Source organism: Mizuhopecten yessoensis, unplaced genomic scaffold (assembly GCF_002113885.1).
Source record: "Mizuhopecten yessoensis strain PY_sf001 unplaced genomic scaffold, ASM211388v2 scaffold9157, whole genome shotgun sequence".
NCBI classification, from domain to species: domain Eukaryota; kingdom Metazoa; phylum Mollusca; class Bivalvia; order Pectinida; family Pectinidae; genus Mizuhopecten; species Mizuhopecten yessoensis.
The window spans coordinates 1,086,308-1,110,846 of record NW_018407907.1 but is presented as its reverse complement, the minus strand read 5'-3'; the positions used below and the strand labels follow the sequence as shown (position 1 = coordinate 1,110,846).

The 24,539-nt window shown below is 39.8% G+C and overlaps 1 protein-coding gene across 1 annotated transcript in view; it reads left to right on the top strand.

Annotated features, from left to right (window-relative positions):
* Window positions 1-24,539, top strand: part of LOC110457457 (ATP-dependent RNA helicase DDX1-like) — a 266,330-nt gene extending 241,791 nt beyond the window's left edge. Inside the window, exons 22-28 of the mRNA XM_021508746.1 lie at window positions 4,687-4,763; window positions 6,651-6,723; window positions 7,974-8,046; window positions 11,385-11,427; window positions 13,616-13,714; window positions 21,167-21,287; window positions 23,477-24,539. Coding sequence (XP_021364421.1) covers window positions 4,687-4,763; window positions 6,651-6,723; window positions 7,974-8,046; window positions 11,385-11,427; window positions 13,616-13,714; window positions 21,167-21,287; window positions 23,477-23,601 — 611 coding nt within the window. The 3' untranslated portion in view covers window positions 23,602-24,539. The remainder of the gene's footprint in view (window positions 1-4,686; window positions 4,764-6,650; window positions 6,724-7,973; window positions 8,047-11,384; window positions 11,428-13,615; window positions 13,715-21,166; window positions 21,288-23,476) is intronic.

Sequence of the window (24,539 nt, the reverse complement as noted above, 5' to 3'; positions counted from 1 at the left end):
TTTGATGAATTTTAATGAATTTGCATTATTCATTTAAATTCATCAAAGTTCATGATTTCTCAAGGATATGCCTTTCATGAATTCTGATGAATTTTAATGAATTTTTGCTGTGCATAAAAGTCCATGAATAATTCATAATCACAAACTTCATGCAGATTCATGCATTTTTATGAATTTATTAATTATTCATAAAAGTTCATGAAGAATGCATGAAAGCAGGTTGATGAATATTCATGAATAAGTATTCATGAATTTCAAACTGTCTGTATTCATGAATGTTCATGAATTGTTCATGACCATTCATGATTTCATGAATACCCTCTCGCAGGGGCTGGGATTCCCCTATTCATTACAATTGTATGACGTCACGACAACAATACACTTACGCCCCCTCACCCTTCAACAATGCATCAAAGTCACGTCAACCCTGAATATAGCCTGTAATGTTAACATTACATTATGTACATGATACGGAATGGGCGAACAGGGTAAGAGAAAATAATCATTCATCCCCTTGGGGGTGAGATAGTGAAATCTCAACCCTTGCGGAAAGACATAAGAAACTTTCCCTATCTCAGCCCCAAGAGGTTGAAAGATTCTGTTTGTATGCATGGCAGGCCCCTTGTTCTTTTACTTTCAGAACACTGTGAGTGTTATTTATATTATTATTTTTTCATAAAAAAAATCTGCAAGGTATATATGATATCTTTTCAAAAATGATTTATCAAAGGCATATTGTCATGCTGGTAAAACAATATTCAATCCTTAGCTACAGTTTTTGGCAGTGGTAAGGGGATCCCTAATAACAGCCTTCTCAATTCCCTGCAGAGACAGACATATGCTGTCTACGACCTATGGTATCTCCTGGCAAGCAAAGGTTTCTTAACGTCGCCTACACCATAACTAACACATAATTGGTCACGTTTATATGAGAATCGGTCTGACATATGCCAGTTCTAAGCTAGTGATAGATACTGTTCGCTGTCTCTAATATGAACTATGGTTTCTAAATGATATTGCCTGTCAGATTTGTGGTAAATCATGTTTTCACCTTTGCACTGTAATTTCACTGAAAACGGTTTCCCAGGAAGGGATAGAAGCATTGTCAGACATAGACGATTTTTGGAGTTTGGTTTTTGCCGTGTGGTGTATATATATACCATTGTACATACCAGAAATATTTCAAAATATCAGATTCAAGAATCACATAATCTATGTCACTTTACAAGAATTTGTTGGGTATAATAGTGTTGCCATACTAGAGATTGTTTGGTATTTGTAGTGTTACTTTACTAGTGTGATTGAGGTGGGCAAAATTTTAACTGTAAAATGCCACAGATTCTGTCGTCTGCTCCGACTCCGTGTAACTTCACTGTCTTTATTGTGGGCAGAGTTATATCAAAAGTTCAATAACCTTGCAGTCTCTAAAATAACGTGATATGGATCGTAATTGTGACGGTCACAATGGCAGTTTTATTTTATACTTGTCACGGAAAACTATACACTTGACAGGGCATCTTTTGTTAAGCTTCTTCACCGAATTTGAAGAAAACTAATTTCAGTTAACATTTCAAATGGAGCATTCAATGCAGGCAACATTGTTGAAAATCATGTCTTTACGCATCTTCGCTAGCCAAGTGTTCGCTTCGTATACACGCCACTTACCCTTGGCGGATATAGCCGTGTTTACCGAACCTTCAACAATAACTCGTTATATCCGCTAGGTGGCAGTAGAGGGAATTATGAAAACACGGCTATATCCGCCAAGGGTAAGTGCATGGACTGGATACGAAGCGAACACTTTGCTAGCGAAGATGGTCTTTAAAATAAAAATTATGATAAGGATGGCAAAATAAAATAGAAAAATGTTATTGTGACATTCTATTTTTATGTCATTGTGACATTCTATTTTTTCTTGTGTCAGCTGTTTACTGTATTGGAAGCTCCATTAAGTATCATGTTTACTGAAATTGCTTTTTTTGACATAACAAACTTTTTCTCGTAGAGGAACTTCTACATATTTGTACAATTTGCAGCCTTTTTTCATCCCAATTCGAACATGATCTATCCAATCAAAAGCCAATTGTGAGGTCATATGTTATTGTTTTCTTGTCATCATAGTATTATTTCTTTTCATGTGCAATCTATCGTATCTGTGGGATGACAGAGAAATCATACCCTAGCTACAGAGTAACACAGGAATAATGGTCAGGAAAAAGGGGAGACAACTTTACGAATAACGGGAGATATGCATTTCTTTTCACGTACTGTCTATCGTATCAGTGGGATGACAGAGAAATCATACACTAGCTAGAGAGTAACACTGGAATATTGAACAGGAAAAAGGGGAGACAAGTCTTCGAATAGCGGAAGATATGCATTTCACAGTAAGGTAGCATATAGCCTTAACTGTATGTTAGACATGCTGTTGTTGTACAATATTGCAATTACAAAAAACTGGCATCCTTTAGAAAGTGCCGGACAGGGTTGTAGGTGTTTACGCTGTTCAAATGAAATTACAATCTTTGTATATTATCTCTATTTTGGATATTGTGTCCATGAAAAAAAGTTCAAAACTGACAGTTAAACAGGCTGATATTTTTTTTTTATCACTATCACGTTTATCTTGGAACAATGTTGATTTGTTTGCTGGCAAAGCATGAAAAAAGATTCGCCAACATCAGCAAACTTATAGAAAACACAGACATATGTTTAGATGGAGGGTCGTAAATATACATTTCGTAGATTTCATTTGACAGAAAATATATATCACATGAGATTTAACTTGAACCAAAGATTTTTTTAGCAGTGCATTTCATGTGTCCCAGCGGTATCGTAAAATAGATAAATGAAAATGTATTAAAAGGTTTTTAACTCATTTTACTCCCTAAAATTGTCACCGTAACACTTTATGAAATCTCATATCGGAATCTCTTAATATCATTACCTCATTCACCCCTGAAGACACATTTGAACCCTTCTAATTCAAAGGTTGGAATAGTTCATTATGAAATTTCAGGGGTGAATGAGTTAATACAATGTTGGTTTAAAAATGGCATGGTTTATGTTGATTTGATTTTTCAAGAGATTTCACTTCTAAAAATTCTGTTTCCCTAAAGTAGCGTGATGTACACGGCTTTTATCTATAGATGTCATGTGTAGGTGTTGTAGTCGTTTAACATTATGTCGTAACGGCTGTTTCGGGAAGAGCAAACTAGATAGCGAAACGTCTGATGGGGACAGATAAAAGCATTTAACAGTAATTGTTTTTATCACCTCTAGTTTCTATTTCGTTACTTTTAATTTTAAATGTTATTTGTTTCCTTCAATATTTTTTTTTTCTTCAATCCTTTTCTTCATTGTAAACATTTACGAAGTTTGTTACATTGTATAGAGGACAAAACAATAATACATGTTATATGTAATTTGACTGACAAATCTAAACTCTCAAAGAGATATTCTTGAATGTCGGATGATATTAGATATGCTGATTTTTAATTTCTGTGAACAATTTTATCTTGCAATAACTTCTAAGCTGTGAGCTTATAGGATAAGTCTCTTTCAAATCATTATTGTCATATCTACTTGAAAATTGAAAATAAAAAAATAAAAAAATTGCTTAAAAATTTAAAAATTAAATAAAAAAGCAAATAATGTAAGCTCCCTCTTGTTTTTATCAAAAGTGTTGTAAGTTAATGTATGGAATTACTAGAAATTAATTATGGAAACTAGTTCTAAATAAGGAGCTCACTTTTATGAAAAATGATATGCTCATAAAATTAATAGAAATAATAAACAACACTGTTCTGAGTGTAAAAATGCAGTGCCTGGTCAAACCAGGATTAGAACCCTTAGCTGGACATCTAATCATTGTACTGCCGCTCAAACCAACTCGGCTAGGCTGGTGGGAATTTGACATGCTTGTCCTGTCGCGCTGCATTTATCCAATGCGAGATTAAGGGGAGGTTACTGTGCGTAGGAACAGAGGAATTCTTTCGTGTTTCGCCTTGGGTGGGACAGCGGGATCCTTGAAATTATTTAACCCTTTCACCACTGTCGACCATAATGGACACACTCATATCAATGCATGGTAGAGTCTACTTAAAGTTACATACGGGTGAAAGGGTTAATCAAATTGAAATGAGGATCACTGAATATAATCTCTTGATAATTTGTACAACTTATTTGTCAACTTCAGGAGCTTAGTGCTAGTTCATTTTTATTCATAAGGCAACACTAGCATCTTGAATTGAATTCCAGTGAAAACTCAATATTGGTTTTGTTTCTTATTCTATCGCTTCGAATTCCATTAGTTTGAGGCAGCATTTCAACGTTTAAAGTTTTTATGCATTAAAATCTTGTAAAGTCAACTTTCTTAAAATTCATGGACTGTTCATGAAATGTATTGAAAATGCCGTGCTAATCTTTTGAAAATGTTGGTTGAAAAGTTGTGCTTTGACAAAAGGCAATTCCAGAAAGGCAAAAATCCTGTTTATCAATTTCAAATATATTTTTTTATGTTTTCTTATTCCTGATAAAAAAATATTTTCATTTAAACTTTCCTCCTATTCTTTGATGATAACGAGATTCCCTTGCAAATAGAACTATGTGAAAATCAAGAGTAATCTCATTTTATTCGCTGCTTTATACCGGATTTTATAAAACTTTTTTTTTCTCATTTTCCAGGTCGTAATTTCTCCTGTGTTTGCCTACACGGTGATCGTAAACCACAAGAAAGAAAGGCCAATTTACAGAAATTTAAGGTAACATATTTTTTTTATGTCTAGTAGTTGTAAATCACTTGCAATAAAAGGATTTTTTTATGACACTTATGGTAAGACTTGAAAAATACATATGCATTTTATATCTTGATCACTTTCGGCTTTCAGGCTGGTGGTAGATCTGATATTCCCTTGCTATTTTATCGGGTTTGGTTCTAGTGATGTTTAGACCACAATATCTGAACCTGTTGTCGCCTGTTATCCCGGATTATAGGCAAAAAGTGGAGACATAAAAATTTCTGTAGAAAGTAATGCAATTATTTTTCCTTGACTGGTACTACCAGAGGGTACAATCGGTTTGCTTTCTGTCCATCAGACTGTCATTCTTTGTGTCAGTTTATCTCAATACTGCACTCTTTCGCCCACATTAGCCAAATTTTGCATGTGAATAGCTGTTCGTATGATGCAGAGAAGTGAATTAAAATTACTCGCCATATAATATACAGAGTTGTGGCCCTTTGTTCACTGAACGTAATAACTAAATGTCCAGTGTATATCTAAAATAATCTGTCACTCACAATTACCAAATATCGCATGTGAGAACCTACAGGGATGACAGCGTACTGCGAAATGGCAAATGAAATACAGAGTTATGGCCCTTTTTCACTGTACATAGCTTTAAGTCCTCTTTATATCTTAAATACTCTGTTATCCATGTAACCAAACATCTCTTTTGAGACCTTATCGGGATAATGGAGTGTTGCAAATTAAGATGACCAAACTAAGTATATACAGAGTTACAGCCCTTTGTTTGCTGTTCATACATATGTCTTATGTAAATCCCAAGTACTCAGTCACCCACAGTTACCAAATTTCACATTTGAGAACCTATTGGGATGATGGAGTGTAGCGAATGAAATTTGCCCATCTTAGTAAATATAGAGTTACAGCCATTTGTTCACTGCACATTGCTTAAAGTCCAGTGTTTATCTCAAATACTCTTGTCACCCACGATCACCAAACATTGCATGTGAAAACCTATTGGGATGATGGAGTGTAGCGAATTAAAATTGTCCTCTGTATTTACAGAGTTATAGCCCCTTTGTTCACTGTAATTCACTTTGTCCTCTGTATAACATCTATCCCCTGTCACCCACAATTATCAATTTTATATGCTTGTTGATCTTAAGATGGTTGAATTTCGCATTCCAGAATCAGGGCCCATATTTATTAAACTTTTTTCATGCTCAAACTCAGATTCTGTGCTCAACACCGATACCTTGCTTCTGTTATAAATTTATTAAAATCAACATATTTGTCAATCAAATAATTTTGAAGAACTTTTGAGATACTTAACACCCATTATTCTTTTCAATGTTTGCTGTTGAATTTATGACAACATCGAATAAATTTAGTGAGTCAGGAGAAATTCAGTTTGAGCATTAAAACCATGCTTATTAAGCATGAGAACATTTTCATAAATATGAGCCCTAATTGTCTTGCTCCACACTTTATTATAGAGTTATAGCCCCTTGTTCAAAGTTTGTTGTGGAGTGTCTTTGCACAACTTCACATTCTAATGGTTATAGTTTTTGGATTGACACTACGTTCTATAGCTGTACTCGAAAATGGACACAATAGTGTAATTTTCTGTCTTCACTCCTTGTTTGTTTGAATGGTTATAGCTATAGGGATGACACTAATGGTTTCCTTTTTCTTAACTTTAAGACAGGGCAAAAAAGGCGAACTTGATGTGTTTTCGTAAATTTTTGTTTTTATGGCTTGACACTTAAAGGTTTTCTGTTTTTACTGCAATACTGTGCACAAGAGTGTTTAACTTTGACATTTGCTTGACTTTCATGTTAAAAAAATTCTACTTTGGTTGTTGTTGATAGTTGTCTCCGCTAACTTTTTTTTTTTTTACTACAGGACAAGGGAGTTAAGTATCTGATATGTACCGACGTAGCAGCAAGAGGCATAGATGTAGGCGGGCTACAATGTGGTAAGTTGATATCTAACATAATTTCTATTTCTGCTTAACATAATTTCTATTTCTGAGTGACTGCTTCAAACAGTCCACCTCAAACATTCGGAGGGAAATTCCCTCCTTTTGACCAAAATTTACCCAATCTCCCTCGAAACTTTCTCATTCAAGTACATTCTGTTGTCAAATGATCTCCTAGTTACTGCAGGGTGTGTTATTATCATAACAGGTGCGTCTGAATCAAGCGAATGCTTTTTGGAGTTGTTTTGATACATAAAAGGGAAATAATAATTGAGCAAGGCAGTTTCACTTGTATTTCACGCACTTTCTCCCTCTTTGAAATGTGGAATGAGTTTATATATTCTGGTGCTTTTTCATAGCTTGATATATATTTCTGTACCACAGATACGAAATATTGTCATGCAAAATGTTTGTCTTTCCTGTCCCTCACCTGCAAAAAGATGTTTTTTGAAACACTGTTTTGCTCAAAGCAATACATGAAATATTCACTCAACTTAACCAATTGCAAGCCATAATAAAAGGCGTTTTGAAGACTACAAAGCTTTACGGTGGGGTCTTAAAGTGGGAGGATACCTTGAGAGTACCCGGAGAAAACCCATGTGGTCGGGCAGGTTACCCCATATATACCCTTTCATATGCTAGTGAGGAAATGAACCCCGGCCGCCTTAGTGAAATGCGAGTGTCTTTATCTGCTGCGTTAACCAACCACCCAATGTAATGAAGGAGCATATAGCATATAGTATTACCAATGTCCATCCCATTCCACCCTGAACCTGAATCACTGTCATTGCTCCATCCACTCAGTTCATTTCAGGAACTTGTGTCAAAGGTCACTTTTACTATACCAGGTATATGGAAATTTTCCAAAAGGAAATGACACTTATTTTCAGAGGAGCTAGAGACTTTTATGTCATACAGGACATTTTCTAGTTTTAGACCTTACATGAGCCTACCCCCCTCCCCCACAATCCTTCCTCTGCTTCCAACAACTGCAACCGGGGAATTTAATATTCCATATCAATCGCAGTTGACAAGATAAAGGCATCAAGCCAAGCATTTTATTCCAGCCCAAACACAAAAACATTACACTGAAAAGAAAAAAAGAAACATTCAAAATTGCTTTTCCCTTACCCACCAAACAAACTCACTTTTGGTGATGTAAATACCGTTATATTCAATAAGGAAATGTTATTGTAAGTAATACCATTTTTTTTTTAATGCTAATGAAAATTCTGTTTTATTAACAGTGATCAATGTGACTCTTCCTGATGAGAAACAGAACTACATCCATAGAATTGGTCGTGTGGGTAGAGCCGATAGGTAAGGATCCATAGAATTGGTCGTGTGGGTAGAACTGAAAGGTAAGGATCCATAGAATTGGTCGTGTGGGTAGAGCTGAAAGGTAAGGATCCATAGAATTGGTTGTGTGGGTAGAGCTGAAAGGTAAGGATCCATAGAATTGGTCGTGTGGGTAGAGCTGAAAGGTAAGGATCCATAGAATTGGTCGTGTGGGTAGAGCTGAAAGGTAAGGATCCATAGAATTGGTCGTGTGGGTAGAGCTGAAAGGTAAGGATCCATAGAATTGGTCGTGTGGGTAGAGCTGAAAGGTAAGGATCCATAGAATTGGTCGTGTGGGTAGAGCTGAAAGGTAAGGATCCATAGAATTGGTCGTGTGGGTAGAGCTGAAAGGTAAGGATCCATAGAATTGGTCGTGTGGGTAGAGCTGAAAGGTAAGGATCCATAGAATTGGTCGTGTGGGTAGAGCTGAAAGGTAAGGATCCATAGAATTGGTCGTGTGGGTAGAGCTGAAAGGTAAGGATCCATAGAATTGGTCGTGTGGGTAGAGCTGAAAGGTAAGGATCCATAGAATTGGTCGTGTGGGTAGAGCTGAAAGGTAAGGATCCATAGAATTGGTCGTGTGGGTAGAGCTGAAAGGTAAGGATCCATAGAATTGGTCGTGTGGGTAGAGCTGAAAGGTAAGGATCCATAGAATTGGTCGTGTGGGTAGAGCTGAAAGGTAAGGATCCATAGAATTGGTCGTGTGGGTAGAGCTGAAAGGTAAGGATCCATAGAATTGGTCGTGTGGGTAGAGCTGAAAGGTAAGGATCCATAGAATTGGTCGTGTGGGTAGAGCTGAAAGGTAAGGATCCATAGAATTGGTCGTGTGGGTAGAGCTGAAAGGTAAGGATCCATAGAATTGGTCGTGTGGGTAGAGCTGAAAGGTAAGGATCCATAGAATTGGTCGTGTGGGTAGAGCTGAAAGGTAAGGATCCATAGAATTGGTCGTGTGGGTAGAGCTGAAAGGTAAGGATCCATAGAATTGGTCGTGTGGGTAGAGCTGAAAGGTAAGGATCCATAGAATTGGTCGTGTGGGTAGAGCTGAAAGGTAAGGATCCATAGAATTGGTCGTGTGGGTAGAGCTGAAAGGTAAGGATCCATAGAATTGGTCGTGTGGGTAGAGCTGAAAGGTAAGGATCCATAGAATTGGTCGTGTGGGTAGAGCTGAAAGGTAAGGATCCATAGAATTGGTCGTGTGGGTAGAGCTGAAAGGTAAGGATCCATAGAATTGGTCGTGTGGGTAGAGCTGAAAGGTAAGGATCCATAGAATTGGTCGTGTGGGTAGAGCTGAAAGGTAAGGATCCATAGAATTGGTCGTGTGGGTAGAGCTGAAAGGTAAGGATCCATAGAATTGGTCGTGTGGGTAGAGCTGAAAGGTAAGGATCCATAGAATTGGTCGTGTGGGTAGAGCTGAAAGGTAAGGATCCATAGAATTGGTCGTGTGGGTAGAGCTGAAAGGTAAGGATCCATAGAATTGGTCGTGTGGGTAGAGCTGAAAGGTAAGGATCCATAGAATTGGTCGTGTGGGTAGAGCTGAAAGGTAAGGATCCATAGAATTGGTCGTGTGGGTAGAGCTGAAAGGTAAGGATCCATAGAATTGGTCGTGTGGGTAGAGCTGAAAGGTAAGGATCCATAGAATTGGTCGTGTGGGTAGAGCTGAAAGGTAAGGATCCATAGAATTGGTCGTGTGGGTAGAGCTGAAAGGTAAGGATCCATAGAATTGGTCGTGTGGGTAGAGCTGAAAGGTAAGGATCCATAGAATTGGTCGTGTGGGTAGAGCTGAAAGGTAAGGATCCATAGAATTGGTCGTGTGGGTAGAGCTGAAAGGTAAGGATCCATAGAATTGGTCGTGTGGGTAGAGCTGAAAGGTAAGGATCCATAGAATTGGTCGTGTGGGTAGAGCTGAAAGGTAAGGATCCATAGAATTGGTCGTGTGGGTAGAGCTGAAAGGTAAGGATCCATAGAATTGGTCGTGTGGGTAGAGCTGAAAGGTAAGGATCCATAGAATTGGTCGTGTGGGTAGAACTGAAAGGTAAGGATCCATAGAATTGGTCGTGTGGGTAGAGCTGAAAGGTAAGGATCCATAGAATTGGTCGTGTGGGTAGAACTGAAAGGTAAGGATCCATAGAATTGGTCGTGTGGGTTGAACTGAAAGGTAAGGATCCATAGAATTGGTCGCCTAGGTAGAGCTGAAAGGTAAGGATCCATAGAATTGGTTGTGTGGGTAGAGCTGAAAGGTAAGGATCCATAGAATTGGTTGTGTGGGTAGAGCTGAAAATATACCATCATAATTGTTTCTTTTTATGAGAGAGGTGTAAAAGATGAAAAATGGTAACTGCAGTTTAGTTTGAATGTGTTTTACATCCTATTAACAGCCACGGTCATTAAAGGATGTGTCAGATTTTGGTTTGGTGGTAGAGTAAAGCCGGATAACCCAGAAAAAAAACCCACCGACCTGTGGCCAGTAACTAGCGACTGCCCCACATAGATATCAAACCTGCGACCCAGTGGTGGAGGGCTTGTTATCATAGACAGTCAGACGCCTTAATCACTCGGCCACTGTGGCCCTGAAAAGTTAAAGGGACCTTGTGTTAGGTTTTAACATTTCTTGGCCCAATTTGATTAATTTTGTATAAATGAAGATAACAGCACTGGTGGAGGGGGGATGGAAGGGAGGGGGTGCGGCACAGTAAAAAAATGTTATCACTTGAGAAATCAAAGCCGAGATCCTGATAGAAGACACTGAACTCGATCATGACCAGAACCTTGTTTATGAAAAAAGCTTAAATCGTTTTAAGCAATACCCTAATTCTGTCTCAAATTTCTTTTAAATGTTTGGTTACGCTGTCTCTGCAGTTACATTAGTTGAAGAAAACTCTTTCTTTATCAAATTAAAGACAATTTGCAAAAATAAAAAGCAAAGAAATACATGCTAAAAAGCATTTAAGAATGTCAAAGTAAAAAAAAGAACTACCAGAGACACATAATACAATTTAAACGCCATCCTTATTGGTCCAGCATTTAAAGACCCTGTTTCTGATGCCAAATGTGGTTTCTTTGTTCATCAATTATTGGTTTTGAACAGTTTTAAAGAATCTCTACTGGAAGCTGTACAGACAGTGCATTAATCTTTGTGTACAAAAAATGTACGGCACAGAAAGTAATTTATTTCGTAGTTTCCCATATTTAGTTAGAAATAAAACGTAATAGAAATGTATTTTATTTGTTCCTGTCACACCTCAGCTTGTCTGTGACACTTTGGCGTGTGATCGTACCAATTGTAAGGTTTTGTCACAAACATGGTTAATTTCTCGTTGCAGGATGGGACTCGCTATCTCTTTTGTTTCCACTGTTAAAGAAAAGGTAAGTCTTCAAAAATAATTTAGTCACTCTCAATCTTCCAATGGACAGTCCAACCAAAAACAATAAAAAAAAGGGGGGGGGGGAAGTCTAATATTCAGTAACTGTGATGTTATGAGAAATATTTTATCACAGTGCACAAAAATGCTTCAGTATTGCAGGTACAAAGTATAAGAATTCACTTCATTTTCATCAATGATATATACTGTAAACGCATCCTCGATACTCCAGGGGTTACGATATTTGATTGGTCTCAGGATAAAAAAACCTGACCAATCGCTAAGGCTGATACCTGTCCTTTGAAGATTACAGAGGAGCGTGCGCAACACCCGACTTCAAAGCCAGTCAATTTTACTGTTATGCGACTAACAGATTCTTTTAATGTACATCAAAGGAACAAACTAGTCTTCTATGATCTCATCCACATGGTGGTACACACTGAGTCGTTGATTTTGCTATGACATCTTCCAGGGGTGCGGAGAGCGTAAGTGACTGTAACCCTGGAGTACCGAGGATACAGGAATAAAAATTCAATAAAAATGTAACATAAAATTGGTGGATTGGTGTAACAACAGAAGCGTGATTATGGTCCCCTATTGCAATGCTGTGGCTAGAAATTGTAAAGTTATTCGTCTCTCTGGAGTAACATCTCGAAACTTGTTTGACAGATTGCTTTCAATTTTTGTATACCATTTATCAGCATAATGAGAACAATTGCACTGCTACCGTTTTTCTTCTGTATTTTTACTGGAGATTTTGGACTTTTTTTCGACTTCAGAAAACATGTAGCTATATATGTACCATGTCCAAATTTCTCCTTTAATATGTTTTGACAGATCACATTCAATTCTGTTTCTCTCAATTTTATATCACATTTACATCGGGATGATTTGCTGGCAATGCTATTTTCCTGTACTAAATTAACAGCAGTTATTGCCCTTTATTCCATTTCATAAGTATTATACAGCATACACTACAGGACCCCTGTACCACAGCAAAATACTTGACCTAAAACTGAATGGGAAAAAGTGTTTTCAACGGCATGACAATATAGCTTTAATAAATCTTTTCTGTAAAGATAAATAAACCTTGCAGAAATTTCATGAAAAACATAAGATAAAATTAACTCATTCACCCCAGAAGACACATTTGACCTCTTCCAATTCAAAGGTTGGAATAGTTCATTATGAAATTGCAGGGGTGAATGAGTTAAATTAATTTTCTCATGAACATATGTGTTTTGTGCCATCTCAAGTTCTTTGGTTTGAATATCACTGATTCTATGCTTATTTTGTTTTCAAATCCTTCAAACTACATGTGTTATGGTAGGGAACAATAGCAATGCTGTTGCAATCAGATATGTTCTTTTGTAAATTATAAGACATTTTCATTTTTACCAACTAAACAGAAAATGCAAAAAAGAGATCTGTAGAGATTTTGTATGTTTATTAAAGGTAGAAGACATTAACCTGATTATAATACAATTATTTGTAAAATAAACAAAACCAGGGTTAAATTATCTAGGGGTAAAATTAATCTAGGACACCTCTGGGATACAGTATATATCTGACCTAACTCAGTTTCACTGAATTTATCTCTGAAAGATTGTCTTCTTGTGCAAGAAAATAAGATTAACCCTTTCACCACTGTAGACCATAATTGACTCATCCAGATCAATGTACGGTAGAGTCTACTAAAGTTACCTAGGGGTGAAAGGGTTAAAAGAAAAGTAATTGGCCACCGTTTTCTGCAATGGTTCTGAAATGTATTGACATCGTTTGTGACCTTGAAGGCAAAAGTTTAGGGCAATTTTAATTATCTTCTTTCTGCCAAGAACAGCATGTCGTTCTTTAAAACCACCATTTCTTTTAATTATTTTCAAATCAATTTTCAAGTCAAACAATATGTAAGGTCTTCAGAAAATAGAAGTAAAACAGGTTATGGTTTCTGTGTTCACGCATTTTTATGACAGCTAAAAATGTCTTAACAACTCTATAATGCCAACACGAGTCGTCAAGGATATTTTGAAGTGTTACAGGAATGAAATAACTACATATGTCAATGGAGGATCCTAATGATTTCTCGCTTTAGATAGAGGAAGCAAGTCTATTAAATTTAAGGTGTTTTTGATGGTACCAGTACTTGTGTCATAATACAATTTAAAAATAAAAAAATAAAAAAATGTTTGCAGGTGTGGTACCACTCCAACTGTAATAACCGTGGAAGAGGCTGTTACAACACAAGTCTTACTGACCACGGTGGCTGCTGTGTCTGGTACGACGAGCCCAAGGTAGGGAACTCTGTTACACAAACTTCACTGACTACGGTAGCTGCTGTGTCTGGTACGACGATCCCAAGGTAGCTAGGTAACTCTGTTACACAAACCTCACTGACTATACGGTGGCTGCTGTGTCTGGTACGACGAGCCCAAGGTAGCTAGGGAACTCTGTTACACAAACCTCACTGACTATACGGTGGCTGCTTTGTCTGGTACGACGAGCCCAAGGTATGTAACTCTGTTACACAAACCTCACTGACTACGGTAGCTGGTGTGTCTGGGACGACGAGCCCAAGGTAGGGAACTCTGTTACACAAACCTAACTGACTATACGATGGCTGCTGTGTCTGGTACGACGTGCCCAAGGTAGGTAACTCTGTTACACAATCCTCACTGACTACGGTAGCTGCTGTGTCTGGGGAGACGAACCCAAGGGAGGTAACTCTGTTACACACACCTCACTGACCACGATGGCTGCTTTGTCTGGTACGACGAGCCCAAGGGAGCTAGGTAACTCTGTTACACAAACCTCACTGTCTATACGGTGGCTGCTTTGTCTGGTACGACAGCCCAAGGTAGTCTGGTGAGACGAACCCAAGGTAGGTAACTCTGTTACACAATCCTCACTGACTACGGTAGCTGCTGTGTCTTGTACGACGAGCCCAAGGTAGGTAACCCTGTTACACAAACCTCACTGACTACAGTAGCTGCTGTGTCTGGTACGACGAGCCCAAGGGATGTAACTCTGTTACACAAACCTCACTCGGTGGCTGCTTTGTCTGGTACGACGAGCCCAAGGTAGATAACTCTGTTACACAAACCTCACTGAATACGGTGGCTGCATTGTCTGGTACGTACGACGAGCCCAAGGTATGTAACTCTGTTACACAAACCTCCCTGTCTACGGTAGCTGCTGTGTCTGGTACGACAAGCCCAAGGTAGGTAACTCTAAAACACAAACCTCCCCGACCACGGTGGCTGCTTTGTCTGGTACGACGAGCCCAAGGTAGCTAGGTAACTCTGTTACACAAACCTCACAGACCACTGTGGCTGCTTTACCTGGTACGACGATCCCAAGGTAGGGAACTCTGTTACACAAACCTGACTGACTACGGTAGCTGCTGTGACTTGTACGACGAGCCCAAGGTAGGTAACCCTGTTACACAAACCTCACCGACTACGGTAGCTGCTGTGTCTGGTGAGACGATCCCAAGGTAGGTAACTCTGTTACACAAACCTCCCTGACTTCGGTAGCTGCTGTGTCTGGTACGACGATCCCAAGGTAGGTAACTCTGTTACACAAACCTCACTGACTACGGTAGCTGCTGTGTCTGGTGAGACGAACCCAAGGTAGGTAACTCTGTTACACAAACCTGACTGACTACGGTAGCTGCTGTGTCTTGTACGACGAGCCCAAGGTAGGTAACTCTGTTACACAAACCTCCCTGACTACGGTAGCTGCTGTGTCTGGTACGACAAGCCCAAGGTAGGTAACTCTGTTACACAACCCTCCCTGACTACGGTAGCTGCTGTGTCTGGGACGACAAGCCCAAGGTAGGTAACTCTGTTACACAACCCTCCCTGACTACGGTAGCTGCTGTGTCTGGCACGACAAGCCCAAGGTAGGGAACTCTGTTACACAAACCTCACTGACTACGTTAGCTGCTGTGTCTGGTACGACGAGCCCAAGGTAGGTAGCTCTGTTACACAACCCTCACTGATTACGGTGGCTGCATTGTCTGGGACGATAAGCCCAAGGTAGGTAACTCTGTTACACAAACCTCACTGACCACAGTGGCTGCTGTGTCTGGTACGACAAGCCCAAGGTAGGTAGCTCTGTTACACAAACCTCACTGATTACGGTGGCTGCATTGTCTGGTACGATGAGCCCAAGGTAGGTAACTCTGTTACACAAACCTCACTGACCACGGCGGCTGCTTTGTCTGGTACGATGAGCCCAATGTAGGTAACTCTATAACACAAGCCTTACTGACTACGGTAGCTGCTGGGTCTGGTACGACGAGCCCAAAGTATGTAACTCTGTTACACAAACCTGACTGACTACGGTAGCTGATGTGTCTTGTACGACGAGCCCAAGGTAGGGAACTCTATAACACAAACCTCACTAACTACGGTGGCTGTTGTATCTGGTATGACGAGCCCAAGGTAGGTAACTCTATAACCGACAGCCCAAGGTAGGTAACTCCGTTACACAAACCTCACTGACCGCGGTGGCTGCTTTGTCTGGGTAGGTAACTCTATAACACAAGCCTTACTGACTACGGTAGCTGCTGGGTCTGGTACGACGAGCCCAAAGTATGTAACTCTGTTACACAAACTTCACGGACTACGGAAGCTGCTGTGTCTGGTACGCCGAGCCAAAGTTAGGTAACTCTGTTACACAGGTACGATGAGCCCAAGGTAGGTAAATCTGTTACACAAAACTCACTGACTACGGTAGCTGCTTTATCTTGTCAACGAGCCCACTGCTGTGTCTGGTCGACGTGCCCAAGGTAGGTCACTCTAAAACCCAACCCTCACTGACCACGGTGGCTGCTGTGTCTGGTACGAAGAGCCAAAAGTATGTAACTCTGTTACACAAACTTCACTGACTACGGTAGCTGCTGTGTCTTGTACGACGAGCCCAAGGTAGTTAACTCTGTTACACAAACCTCACGGACTACGGTAGCTGCTGTGTCTTGTCAATGAGCCCTAGGTACGTAACTCTGGTACACAAACCTCACTGACTATACGATGGCTGCTGTGTCTTGTACGACGAGCCCAAGGTAAGCCCAAGGTAGGTAGCTCTGTTACACAATCCTCAGTGACTATGGTGGCGGCTTTGTTTGTTACGACGAGCCCAAGGTAGGTAAATCTGTTATACAAACCTCACTGACTACGGAAGCTGCTGTATCTTGTCAATGAACCCTAGGTAAGTAACTCTGTTACACAAACTTCACTGACTACGGTAGCTGCTTTATCTTGTCAACGAGCCCAAGGTATGTAACTCTGTTACACAAACTTCACTGACTACGGTAGCTGCTTTGTCTGGTACGACGAGCCCAAGTAGCTCTGTTACACAAACCTCACGGACTACGGTAGCTTCTGTGTCTGGTACGACGAGCTAAAAGTATGTAACTCTGTTACACAAACTTCACGGACTACGGAAGCTGCTGTGTCTGGTACGCCGAGCCAAAGTTAGGTAACTCTGTTACACAACCCTCACTGACTACGGTAGCTGCTTTGTCTGGTACGACGAGCCCAAGGTAGTTAACTCTGTTACACAAACCTCGCTGACTATACGGTGGCTGCTGTGTCTGGTATGACGAGCCCAAGGTAGGTAGCTCTGTTACACAATCCTCAGTGACTATGGTGGCGGCTTTGTTTGTTACGACGAGCCCAAGGTAGTTAACTCTGTTACACAAACCTCACTGTCCACGGTGGCTGCTTTGTCTGTTACGACAGCCCAAGGTAGGTAACTCTAAAACACAAACCAACCTGACCACGGTGGCTGCTTTGTCTGGTACGATGAGCCCAAGGCAGGTAACTCTGTTACACAAATCTCACTGACTACAGTGACGGCCGTATCTGGTGCGACGAGCCCAAGGTAGATAACTCTATATCACAAACCTCACTGACTATACGATGGCTGCTGTGTCTTGTACGACGAGCCCAAGGTAAGCCCAAGGTAGGTAGCTCTGTTACACAACCCTCACTGACTACGGTAGCGGCTGTGTCTGATCGACGAGCCCAAGGTAGGTCACTCTGTTATACAAACCTCACTGACTACGGTAGCGGCTGTGTCTGGTACGACGAGCCCAAGGTAGGTAACTCTATAACACAAACCTTACTGACTACGGTAGCTGCTTTATCCGATACAACAAGCCCAAGGTAGGTAACTCTTATAACACAAACCTCACTGACTACGGTAGCTGCTGTGTCTGGTACGACGAACCCAAGGTAGGTAACTCTGATACACAAACCTGACTGACTACGGTAGCTGCTGTGTCTGGTACGACGAGCCGAAGGTAGGTAACTTTGTTAAACAAACCTCACTGACCACGATGGCTGCTGTGTCTGGTACGACGTGCCCAAGGGAGGTAACACTGTTACACAAACCTCACTGACCACGATGGCTGCTGTGTCTGGTACGACGTGCCCAAGGTAGGTAACTCTGTTACACAAACCTCGCTGACTACGGTAGCTGCTGTGTCTAGTACGACGAGCCAAAATTATGTAACTCTGTTACACAAACCTCACTGACTACGGTGGCTGCTTTGTCTGGTACGACAAGCCCAAGGTAGGTAACTCTGTTATATAAACCTCACTGACCACGGTGGCTGCTTTGTCTGGTACGACAGCCCAAGGTAGGTAACTCTGTTACACAAACCTCACTGACCACGGTGGCTGCTTTGTCTGGTACGACGAGCCCAAAGTATGTAACTCTGTTACACAAACCTCACAGTCCACTGTGGCTGCTTTACCTGGTACGACGATCCCAAGGTAGATAACTCTGTTACACAAACCTCACTGACTATACGGTGGCTGCTGTGTCTGATACGACGAGCCCAAGGTAGGTAACTCTGTTACACAAACCTCGCTGACTACGGTAGCTGCTGTGTCTAGTACGACGAGCCAAAATTATGTAACTCTGTTACACAAACCTCACTGACTACGGTAGCTGCTGGGTCTGGTACGACGAGCCCAAGGTAGGTAACTCTGTTACACAACCCTCACTGACCACGGTGGCTGCTTTGTCTGGTACGACGAGCCCAAGGTAGGTAACTCTGTTACACAAACCTCACTGACTACGGTAGCTGCTGTATCTTGTCAACGAGCCCAAGGTATGTAACTCTGTTACACAAACCTCACTGACTACGGTGGCTGCTTTGTCTGGTACGACGAGCCCAAGGTAGGTAACTCTGTTACACAAACCTCACTGACTACGGTAGCTGCTGTGTCTGGTACGACGAACCCAAGGTAGGTAACTCTGTTACACAAACCTGACTGACTACGGTAGCTGCTGTGTCTGGTACGACGAGCCCAAGGAAGGTAACTCTGTTACACAAACCTCACTGACTTCGGTAGCTGCTGGGTCTGGTACGACGAGCCCAAGGTAGGTAACTCCATAACACAAACCAGTGACGGCTGTATCTGGTGCGACGAGCCCAAAGTAGATAACTCTATATCACAAACCTCACTGACTATGGTGGCTACTGTATCCGGTACGACAAGCCCAAGGTAGGTAACTCTAAAACACAAACCTCACTGACCACGGTGGCTGCGTTGTCTGGTACGACGAGCCCAAAGTAGGTAAATCTGTTACACAAACCTCACTGACTACGGTGGCTGTTGTATCTGGTATGACGAGCCCAAGGTAGGTAACTCTAAAACACAAACCTCACTGACCACGGTGGCTGCTTTGTCTGGTACGACGAGCCCAAGGTAGGTAACTCCATAACACAAACCAGTGACGGCTGTATCTGGTGCGACGAGCCCAAGGTAGATAACTCTATATCACAAACCTCACTGACTATGGTGGCTACTGTATCCGGGACGACAAGCCCAAGGTAGGTAACTCTAAAACACAAACATACTGACGGAGGTAGTTTACTTTGTAAAACAAATCTCACTGACTACAGTGACGGCTGTACCTGGTGTGACGAGCCCGAGGTAGATAACTCTATATCACAAACCTCACTGACTATGGTGGCTACTGTATCCGGGACGACAAGCCCAAGGTAGGTAACTCTAAAACACAAACATACTGACGGAGGTAGTTTACTTTGTAAAACAAATCCCACTGACTACAGTGACGGCTGTATCTGGTGCGACGAGCCCAAGGTAGATAACTCTATATCACAAACCTCACTGACTATGGTGGCTACTGTATCCGGGACGACAAGCCCAAGGTAGGTAACTCTAAAACACAAACATACTAACGGAGGTAGTTTACTTTGTAAAACAAATCTCACTGTGTCTGGTACGACGAGCCCAAGGTAGGTAACTCCATAACACAAACCAGTGACGGCTGTATCTGGTGCGACGAGCCCAAAGTAGATAACTCTATATCACAAACCTCACTGACTATGGTGGCTACTGTATCCGGGACGACAAGCCCAAGGTAGGTAACTCTAAAACACAAACATACTAACGGAGGTAGTTTACTTTGTAAAACAAATCTCACTGTGTCTGGTACGACGAGCCCAAGGTAGGTAACTCTAAAACACAAACCTCACTGACCACGGTGGCTGCTTTGTCTGGTACGTCAGCCCAAGGTAGGTAACTCTGTTACACAAATCTCACTGACTACAGTGACGGCTGTATCTGGTACTATGAGCCCAAGGCAGGTAACTCTATAACACAAACCTCACTTACTACGGTGGCTGTTGTATCTGGTATGACGAGCCCAAGGTAGGTAACTCTAAAACACAAACCTCACTGACCACGGTGGCTGCTTTGTCTGGTACGACGAGCCCAAGGTAGGTAACTCCATAACACAAACCTCACTGACTACGGTAGCTGCTTTATCCGGTACGACGAGCCCAAGGTAGGTAACTCTTATAACACAAACCTCACTGACCACGTTGGCTGTTGTATCTGGTACGACGAGCCAAAGGTAGGTAACCCTACAACACAAACCTCACTGACTACGGTGGCTGTTGTATCCGGTACAAAGAGCCCAAGGTAGGTAACTCTAAATACACCAAACATGACTGAAAAAGGTAGGTGTAACCCTAAAACACAAACATCGTTGATGAAGATAGATAATTCTTTTCACATTAAAGTCACTGACCAACATAGATATCTCTCTACAAGGCAAAACTCACCAACTATGGTTAATGTTCCTACAAGTTGGGCATAGGTAACTTTAAATCACAAATCATGCCGACCAAGATAGGAAATTTAAATTTTACTTTGTCAGAAAGAGTTACGTTTCCTTTTTTGTCTTTTAGAGTTAAGTTTAATTTTTGAAGGCACGGTAGTCTAGTGGTAGAACGCCAGGCTCGTGACCGAAGGGTTGCGGGTTTGGGTCATGGCACGGCACTGTGTTGTATCCTTGAGCAAGATACTTTACTTCACTTGTTAAAGTCTACTCAGCTGTAAATGAGTACGTGGTTGGGCAGTGCTAGAATTGTTGAAGGCTAGCTGTGAACGATGAAATGGCAGCCCTGGCCATATGCTTCTCAGGAAGTTGAGAAAGATATGTGCTGGTTGCAAAGGCCCTATAACCACTGATAATTATTTTGTGAGCCGCTTTGAGAAGACCTACGAACTAGGTTGTGCTAAAGCATTTTATAAGAACCTTGAATTATTATTATGATTATTATTAAACATTTCATATTGATATTTGTAAAAACAAAAATGAAATCTTTCAAAGTGAAATACTTCTGTTATCCAGAAACTTTGAATTAAATTTCATGGATTTTTTATTTGAATTTCGTATATTTTCTCTCTTTGAAGCTCTTGCTGGACATCCAAGAACACCTGGACATCACCATAGAAACAGTTGAGCCTGACCTCAAGGTCCCCATTAACGAGTTTGATGGAAAAGTTATTTATGGCAACAAGAGGAAAAATGCAGGTAAATGTATAACAACTTTATTTTGAGTATTGTTCTTCGTAATAATTAAAATATAACAGTAACTTAATTATATTTAAAGACTTGATATTTTTCTGTTTTTAAGATTTAAATAATTTTATCCCTATAACCATGTATTGGTGTGACCAAGGGTTACTTTGACAATATGGTAATTTTTTTAATGGATCATCAAAAAGTAGGTAATTCTGATGTGTCACAATATTTGAAAACTAAGTGGAGAAGTCTATCGCAATATACTAGGAAACGTCTACTGGTTTCCCCAGAACAATAGGTTTCTTCAGGACAGAAGCCCACTGTTAATTATAAGGCCAAACCGGTAGACGTTTCCTAATATATAAAACCCATCTTATCCCGAGCTTGTTGCGATTGACTTCTATACTTAGTTTCCCTATTCTTCAAATGCCCTGCATACCGGGTGGTATATCCAGCTAAGGGATAAACAGAACCAACCAAACCTAAATAAGACAAACTGCGTTGGCCCTATCCCTAGAACTATATAATATTTGATATGTGTCATATTGCTGTTATCATTTCCATAAAGACATAGGTCATACTATGAAAAGGGTTTTTAACAAAACCAATAAAAATTTCTATGTGACGTTTCGATGTCTAGTACGATATGTACACTGTCACCTTCATCAGACAAATGACCAGTGAAGCGTAGTAAAATGTGTACGAGTTGTCCACAAAATCGATGTTGATTTCGGCTACGCTGTAAGCGAATGTACAATAGTTGTTATATATGTACAATAATGACTAGATTCAGCTACGCTTTGTTAAATAGGTCATACACTTTAAAACATAACTTTTATCATAGTGTTTTACCTTTACTGCAATCTCCCAACATTTGTTTAGTCATATACATGTCAGTCAAGTGTCTTTGTACTAATTTTAACTACACATTTCAAAAGAACAATTTTATTCCAGGTTTCTATTTTTAAGATATCAAAACTTTTCAAAATATATTCTGGGAGAGGGCCTAGTAAGTTGGGTGACTTGTTTGACTGGTCATTGTTAATCAAATATGTTTGAATCTAAAACAAATGTGAAATACTAGTTTTTATCACATACCTGTTGAATCTGGCTATAGTAATACAAGCAATTTTCTGACCATGAAATATAACGTTCTGTATTGCACATGTTCAATACGGAAATGTTGTATTTACCTACTAGCCGGAACTACTTTTTATGGGAATCCCCTTGTCATGGCGAACTGAAAAGTTCCCAGTATTTGCAAAGAATATATAAGTTTATAAAATCTTTGTATCGATCTCTACTAAATACAGAAGGTATGTGATAAAAGCAAGACCACACACTTGTGTTTTTCTAATGAGTCAGAAAGCACTCATTTATTACGCAGACATATATATTCACTTGTGTGCTCCGTGCACTCGTGAATATATTCGTCCGCGCAATAAACTTGTGCTTTCTGTTTCATTAGAAAAACACAAGTGTGTGGTCTTGCATATACCCAGGTAGACATAACTGCATATATTGAAATTTAAGAAAAAAAATATCTGAAGCAAACACATTATTATAAAATTATTTGTTAAACCACAGATATATGTTAATGTGTTCCATGTATATTTATAGTAAACCCATCTAGTCACTATTTTCCCATGTTGAGGTACTGGCCAATTTAGTATATATGTTCTAGGCTTGTAAAGATGTATGCTAGGTACCTTTATTGTGACAGCTAGGAATCTCCTTTACAAAAAGTTCCATACTAAGAAACATGTATAGATGTTCTTTGTGAATATGAATTTGGACATTTGTATTTCTTTGGTTGATGACATGATAGAATTCAGAAATATTATTTACATAAATTCTAAATCAATATACGATGTAATAAACAACAGATGATTTCCAAAGGGAAATAAAGATAAAAATATAGAACAAATGTCACTTGAAGTCCCTATTGTTGGGACTTGGAGTAACATTTGTTTTATATCATTATACAATGCTTAGTAAACTCATTCACCCTTGAAGACACATTTGAACCCTTCCAATTCAAAGGTTGGAATAGTTCATTACGAAATTTCAGGGGTGAATGAGTTAGATATTTTAAGGGAGACAAACAAATGCAAATTTAAATCATAGTATAATATATGATGTGGTGACCTCTCAATCTGACAAGCAATGTTTTATCTATTTTTGTTTTATTCTCACAGGGAGCTCTTATCAAGGACACGTGGATTCACTGGCCCCGGCAGTCAAGGAGCTCGCTGACCTCGAGAAACGGGCACAGACGTCATTCATTGACCTCAAAAATAACAAACGGTTCATGACACGATGATATGAAGAACAGTCTAAATGATGGAACAGTTCATCATGTGAAAGATTTGGAGTAGATCTTTGCTCTCACAGTGTTAGGGTTATCGGAGGCCAGATAACGAACTTGAGATTACCCGCGACGTAGAGTTCTAGTAAATGACAGTGCTTCTGTTTTGTTTTATTTGAAGAAGTATCATTTAAATGTACGGGTTTGTGTTAAAGTAGAAAATGTTAAGAAATATCTTAATTTTGAAATAAAATTTTGGCAAAAATTATTGAAATAAAAATGCTTGTCATTAAGGGCCCCTATCCTCCAAAAAATGTTCCTTTGTTTAAGGGATAATGATAATGACCCATTGGGAGGCAACATTGATAACAAGATGGTGAAGAGCAAGTCTACTGGATTAAGTACACTGTAGAAATATTTTATCCTTTATTTGGTAAATATAGTGGTTTTGGGGATCCCTTCTTACAACCAAATATTGCAAAGTAGTGCGCAAATCATGACCGGTCTTATGTTTTCTCCTGTAGCTATTGGTCACCACCTTTATTTGCATACTATATTGATTTGTGTTCCCTTTTTTTCATTTTTCAGGATTCTAAGCACTAAATAAAGAAATGTTTCCATAAAATTTGTACAAGATTTATCAGTTAGGAGTGAAAAGCTTTCGATAAATGTGTTTTAGCAAAATTTGAAACATGTAAAAATGTTACATGTACTCATCCAATGCAATTATTTCTATTTCTATCTCCCTGTTTTAATGTAGGTTATATGATGCACTACATTGAGATGTATTCATTTTAAATAGAATAGATATACATACATACAGGTATGGGAGTAAACAATATACTAACAGGTGTGGAAATAATTTACTTCTGTCCAACAGAAATGTTACCTTAGATTGTTGAATCTGCAACATTGGGACAAAATGTAATGTAAATTGAGAAATCCCCCCCCCC